Source organism: Chanos chanos, chromosome 6 (assembly GCF_902362185.1).
Source record: "Chanos chanos chromosome 6, fChaCha1.1, whole genome shotgun sequence".
Lineage (NCBI taxonomy): Eukaryota > Metazoa > Chordata > Actinopteri > Gonorynchiformes > Chanidae > Chanos > Chanos chanos.
In genome coordinates, this window is record NC_044500.1 from 27322718 (window position 1) to 27329043 (window position 6326).

The window sequence follows — 6326 nt, forward strand, 5'->3', positions numbered from 1 at the left end:
TTTGTCTGATTTTCAAAGAGCAGATCAAACATAAAGAGAACAGAGTTTTAATATAAAAAAAAAACAAAAAAAACTCCAAAATAATCAAAATATAATGGAGTGTACAGAATTTCCCTTTCAGACATACATGATTTTACAAATCAGAGAATGTAAGCATTTAAATGTCAGAATTAGCAATAAAGACCAATCACGCTGCCCTCCATTAGAGCAAACAAAGCGAGATGTATGTGCCATAAAGTTCATGTTAGTTTCACATGAGAAACACATGTAAGCATCTACTGTATCTTCCCGACAACATACAATGCATTTAAAAAATTCCCTTTCTATGAGACAGAAGAAATTCAACGCAAGTTTCCATGTAATTAAATCAAGTGCAAACACATACCCATTTAAAGTTTTACAGACATCTGTTTATATGCCATAGATGGACCTATTACAGACAGACAACCACTCAAATGTATAACCACTATCCTCCAACCAATGGGAGGGAAAAAAAGGAGAGGTGTCACATAGCCTCAGTAGCTGTACACTACAGCAGTGTTTATGTTGTGCTTCTGAGGGACATAGAAATCAAGCTACGTGAGTGGATATCCAATGCACTGATTAACAATAAGGCATCATTAACTGGTCTGACAAACACTTTCTTTCCTTTAAAAAACAAAACACAGTCAATTTCTGTCTTCATAAGTGCAAAAGCAATGCGGTAAATAAAGCCAGCAATGCCAGGTTTAGACTGGCATAAATGACGACAGACTGAAGACACGTGTAGCTAACAGGAATGCGGCAGTGCCGCACCCAAGACACAGATACAGCAGATCTCTGAGAAAACTCTGGGTCTGATTGTACCACCATAGACAGGGATCAAGTGCGTTCACAGTGATTCAGTGCAAATCAGAACAAAAAATAAAAACAAAAAACAAACCCCCAAAAAAACCAAAAAGAAAAGAACCAGAGATGTTGTGGTATGATCCCTATGCAGGACGGTCAGTATGGCTGTTTGGTAAGGAAGCGACTGAACATGGCGTAGGCGGCAATGGGCTTGTCACTGGGGACCATGTGACCTGAACCCTGTGGAACAAACCAGAACTATTTGTCAGAACCACTGGAAAAAGCAGGAAAGATGTGATATAGACGGTCATGCCGTAAATTAGCGTTGAGGGTGTGACAGGATTGCAAGTGTACTTAGGGCGAATCAGTGTAAATTTTATTTCCTGGACGGTAGGAATGTGTAGTCTGTCTTGTCTTTTGTGGCAAACAGAACTAAACAGTTTTTCAGACTTTAGGAGGAGACAGAGGCATGTCAGGAGGAAGACTTTAGGAAGCTCATGTAAAGAGTACCCTTACCTTAACAGTGAGGAAAGCCAGGTTACTGAACTCCTTGACAAAGCCACCCACTTGTTGGCTTTCCCCGTTGTTATAGATCCAGGTCCTACGCTTCACCTGAACCTTGAGAGGCAACAAACAAACAGTCAGGCAGCTGAGTGAGTCACACTGGGAGTCTAAAGCCTACATTTAAAAGCCTAAAGGAGTCCAAAGGGAAAAGAGCAGATGTAAATATTTGTCAGTCCCTTCTCCTATTGACCACTCAGCATGTCCTGATCTTCTGTTCTGTTGACCAAGAGGGCAAAATTGTTCCCATACAGTTCCCTGTCAAAACCAGAAATGAGGATAAAATCTTACATGACACATACCTCTTGTTGAAGAGACTCAACAAACCACTCATCTCCTAGGAAGTTGCAGGCCATGTCAACATCTCCATTGTATATCAACACACGGTATTTCTACAAAATAAGAGCATGCGACACACACACACACACACACACACATAAAAAAATAAATCAGCTCACACAGTACTGAGAAAAAATGTAGTAAATATTTGATGTGTATACACTTATAATATTTCTAAATGTCTAACACTGGAGATAACTAAAGAGAGAATGTCAGACAACTGCATTATCTTTCCATGTCAAAGCTATTTCCGTTCCATATTCCAACCCCTGCCTGCTGTATATGGATGCTTTCCACTCACCAGTGCTCCCAACAGCTTCAGATATTGCTTCTTCACATCCATGTACAAACGGTTATAGTTCAGATTCACCTCAGCACTGCCAATGGGAAGAAAAGGATGAGAGACAGGTTTCTCTCATATCACTGTGTGTAGCAGTAAATACGAGACATTTTGCGTGTTTGTTCTGAATAAATAATACAGATCATGGGCTGTGGTTTCAAACTCTGAAACTGTGGGGGGGGGGGGGGGGTTCTATGCTCACCTGCACACCTGCCAGTCCAGAGCTTTGGGGGAGATGTGTAGAGCAGATTTAACATAAGGATTGTTCAGATACTTAGTGGATGGTGTGGAGTTGGTACATGGAGGATCAAGTTTCACTGACTTGAAGAAAGACGCCACTCCTCGAACTTTCTGGAAGGAAGAGACATTTTCTCTGTTGCTCCATTTACACTGGATCCAGAGCAGACTGAACAGATCCACCACTTATCATTCTACTATTCACCACAGCACTGACACATTTGGAAATGTCAAATCGTTTGATCCCTGATCTCTTTTATCCCCTTGCTCCCCGGTTAAAGCACACCTGACCACTCACCTGCGTCCACGCTGTAGACCACTCGTGGTTGATAAAACTGTTCCCAAAATCCCGGATCACAAGCTGCCCGTTCTCAATGCTGGATCAAAAACAGACACACGCACAAATCATCCTAAACTACAACAGCAGAAGAAAATATAGCAATATAAAACTACAAAGCAATTGCACACTGCACAAACTTAGCGCAGATAAAATATCCAATAGTGTCAGTTCAGTCAGCAGTAGTGACTCACCTGGCCCTATCAGGTACACCACCGGGACAGTCAGCATACAGGTTATAGATATTAAGACCAGACTGATAAACAATAAGCTGAACTTCATTCAGCTGTGAGAGAGAAAGATAGAGAGAGAAAAAATATGTATGATGATATGAATTTTGTCACAGTAAAATTAGCTAGCCCTTCCTTGTGTTAGAAAGCTTATCCACAAAAGAAAGCCTTTTTAAAAGTATTTATCAGAGATGATATCATGTGATTTATGGCCAATTCTAACAGACACTCAGACTTTCTGGATGATAAGTTTTACTGTAAACACACGTGATCAACATGTGGTCCTGACCTGGAATAAATGATTTACAGAGACAAAGGTAAGAGGACAAAACTCACATTCTTGGTGCAGTTTGGATTCTGGTTGTTGTAGAAGTCACAGACTCCATCTTTGCAGCAACTTCCCTGCAAGGCTGTCCACAAACTACAGAAAAGACAAGGTACAAATTCCAGCATCTCAGCTTTAGAGAGGAGTACAGTGTGCATTTACAGCTCAGGAAAGCACAAACAAACACACAAACAAACATCCTACCTGGTTCCAAGAAGTCCATGATAGTTGGCAAAGTAAACCAGAGAATTATCATTCAGCTCATAACTGGACAAGCCATTTCCAACAGCAATGCCCTGGGGGAAAAAAATCTTATTTAACACATACAAACATAAAACTATACAACATGTCTCAGTTCAGATAAAATAGACCACAGAGGTTCTCAGGCCATGCTCAGAAAATAATAACAATAATAAAAAAAATAGAATGAAATTTAAAAAAATAAAAGGAAAGTGGTTGCCATGCAAAAGCACTCACTTTAAGGTTGATGCTGCTGTCCTCCATGACTCTCTCTGCAAGCGTAGGAATGTAAATGCCTCCATAACTTTCACCTGTCAGGTACACGTCATTCTTACTGTACTCTGGGAAAAACTTGAAGAATTGCTTCAGGGCCAGATAGTTGTTCATGGACACCTGAACGAAAAACAAGGTCAAGATTACCTCTCACATGACATTCAAGTGATCATCATTGAGCACTAAAAGTATAACTAAATGCATCACGTGGCACGAAAGTAACATCTCAGCAACAAACCACTCAGCACATCAACATAAAAAGAGACTCTGCAACATCACTGCATGGCACCAATTCAAACCCTTAATAAAGACACTGGTCTCACCTCTGTGTCATTGGTTGTGTACTTCTGGTCATCAGAGTAGGAAAAACCGACCCCTGCTGGTGACTCTAGGTAAAGCATGTTGGCAATCTGAGGAAAAAAAAAACATAACATATGGTATCGCTTTTCCCTCCAGTCCATACAGCTGACTTGAAGTGCAAAATATGAGATGAAAATGTATACCTTGTTCCAAGAATAAGGATTGTATTGCAAAGTCATGCCATCATCTTGGACCTGATGGGAAAATTTAAATGAGTTTGACTCTAATGCATCCACTTCTGACACAATGAGCCACATTGTCAACGGACCCACACAAAAGCTTCTTATGTCTGAACATACACAAATCAGTTCGAGGTTAAATTATTCCAACAATTTGTTGGAGATACTTAAGGTTTAAAAGTTTCAAATCCTCCAAAATGGGGAAATCAAAACTGAAAATAAAATTTCTATCTCTAAAAAAAGTACTATATAGGGAGTGGCTGAAATCAAACTCGTGACATTAAGAGTGGTGATGGACTCACTAAGAACGGGCCATGTTCTGTGAGCAGTCCGTCCAAGGAGCTGCATCCTGGACCACCATTTAGCCAGAGAACGACAGGACTGTTTGCTGGATCCTTCTGAGACTCCACAAACCTGTCCAAATTTACACAGACAAAAAGGTAGAGCTGATTCCAAATACAAAACAATCCTTGAGGCTCCACTTGGGAGCGTTTTAAGTGGAGGCTGGAGGTAGAGGACAGTTACCAGTAGTGGAGGTGTTTGTTGTCTGCCACGTCAAAATATCCTGAGTATTGTCTGAAGCTGGGCTGTTTCTGAAGCCCGGGGAGAAATTTGATTTCATGCGAATCGGGAGCTCCAAAAACGCCCAACGTTCCCAGCAGCAAACACGCCACCACGGAGTACATCTTACGCAAAAAAACAACAACAACCCACATTTAACACACAGAGTAACAAAAAATGGAACATCCGTGTCTTGGTTAACCGAGACAATACGCCGAGTTGTTTCAATCGTGTATTACAGCATATGCTCATGCTACGGTAACTGCAAAGAAGTAACCAAAACTTTCTGAAAAACTCAGCGTTTTCCTGAGTGCACGCATGTTTTCTGGTTTATATTTCAAGTACAATAAATCGCCTGTAAAATTTGCTAAATTAAACGTTAAAGTAAGGTTTAACTATACTGACAAACAAACAGTATGCCCATTACTTAATGCACTGTCTTCTTAGCGAAGTCATTTAAAAAGGTACCAACGATCAGGAAGTAGAAGGCAATGATAAACCGGTGAGCTGTAATGAAGCGATTCCATGTTACCGGTATTCACTTGCTGAACTGAAAGACTACATATCCTGTGAAGGAATTCATGCAATATTCCAGAGTGCTCTACCTACCTTACAAACTGTTCAGCTGCACACACTGGTCTTTCACAAGGTTATGTAGGCTGAGACTGATGGCCTCATGTGATAAACTACTGTAAGGTCTTATGATCACGTCACATGACAACCTAGACTCCCCAAGACCACACGGAAATTGAGTTATATTTAGGGTATATCCTTCACGGTTGTCCGTGCTTTTCAAATTCTTTCAGTGGTGATAGAAATCGTGTTGTAAGCATTTCTCGTGTGCTTTTCTTCAACAATAAGTAAATGGGTACTATTCGTGTAGATATGGATTATAAACAGTGGCTACCGCTCAATAGAACGATAGTCAGAGCAGTATATCCTCCCACCTGCAGATGGCACCATCCACAGTGTAAAATTATAGCGTCCGGGTAAGCCTGCGGCTAAGAAACATTTACGACTCAACAATCAGCAAGTAAAGGAACTAAATTAGGAGTTAAGGACATCGTTGGACTTCATCCAGCTCCTCAAAAGCCTAATGGTATCGGTAAGGAATGCTTCATAAATCTGTACATCTAATTTTTAAATCTAAATGTCGCCTTTCATTTACAAGGTAGCATACGTCGTTCGTGTAAACTTTAGCTACATTTCGTGTCCAGCTTATATTAGCTCCCACCGGAATCCCTCTTGTTGATTGATTTGGGCGTATCTGGACAGCGAAAAGATGTGCTCTGACGTGTTGATTGTTCGGTTTGTTGAAATACTTGCTCAAAAAACAGTCTAAGATAGATTTGGAAAACATTGCTGTGTGCGTAAGCTTGTCAGTGCAGTCAGGAAGCTCGCTAGCTGGGTTAGCAATCATGGCGACGCTCCCGTTCGACGTTGTTCTGCGGCACTTGTAGCCAGCTGGCATGGGTATGACCAGAATGCTGCTCTCTCAGGTTTTGCACTACGCCAT

General features: G+C 41.0%; 1 protein-coding gene across 1 annotated transcript; it reads right to left on the reverse strand.

Annotated features, from left to right (window-relative positions):
• Positions 1-124: 124 nt before the first annotated feature.
• Positions 125-5474, reverse strand: ctsa (cathepsin A). The gene is made up of 15 exons (XM_030777367.1): positions 5420-5474; positions 4775-4935; positions 4552-4663; positions 4214-4264; positions 4034-4120; positions 3675-3830; positions 3402-3493; positions 3209-3293; positions 2837-2928; positions 2604-2682; positions 2271-2419; positions 2030-2105; positions 1692-1781; positions 1345-1446; positions 125-1068 (listed from the first exon to the last, which is right to left on the reverse strand). Exons 2-15 carry the CDS (start codon positions 4933-4935, stop codon positions 985-987), a joined length of 1416 nt encoding a protein of 471 aa, XP_030633227.1. The 5' UTR covers positions 5420-5474; the 3' UTR covers positions 125-984.
• Between the last annotated feature and the right edge of the window lie 852 nt (positions 5475-6326).

What these genes read in the sequence shown, in the direction of transcription:
- ctsa (XM_030777367.1), bottom strand. Translation starts at nt 4,935, where the DNA reads ATGTACTCCGTGGTGGCGTGTTTGCTGCTGGGAACGTTGGGCGTTTTT. An exon ending in CAGAACATGGCCCGTTCTTA is followed by an intron (nt 4,265 to 4,551) that starts GTGAGTCCATCA and finishes TTTTCCCATCAG; the next exon opens with GTCCAAGATGATGGCATGAC. An exon ending in TTGAGTCTCTTCAACAAGAG is followed by an intron (nt 1,447 to 1,691) that starts GTATGTGTCATG and finishes TTGCCTCTCAAG; the next exon opens with GTTCAGGTGAAGCGTAGGAC.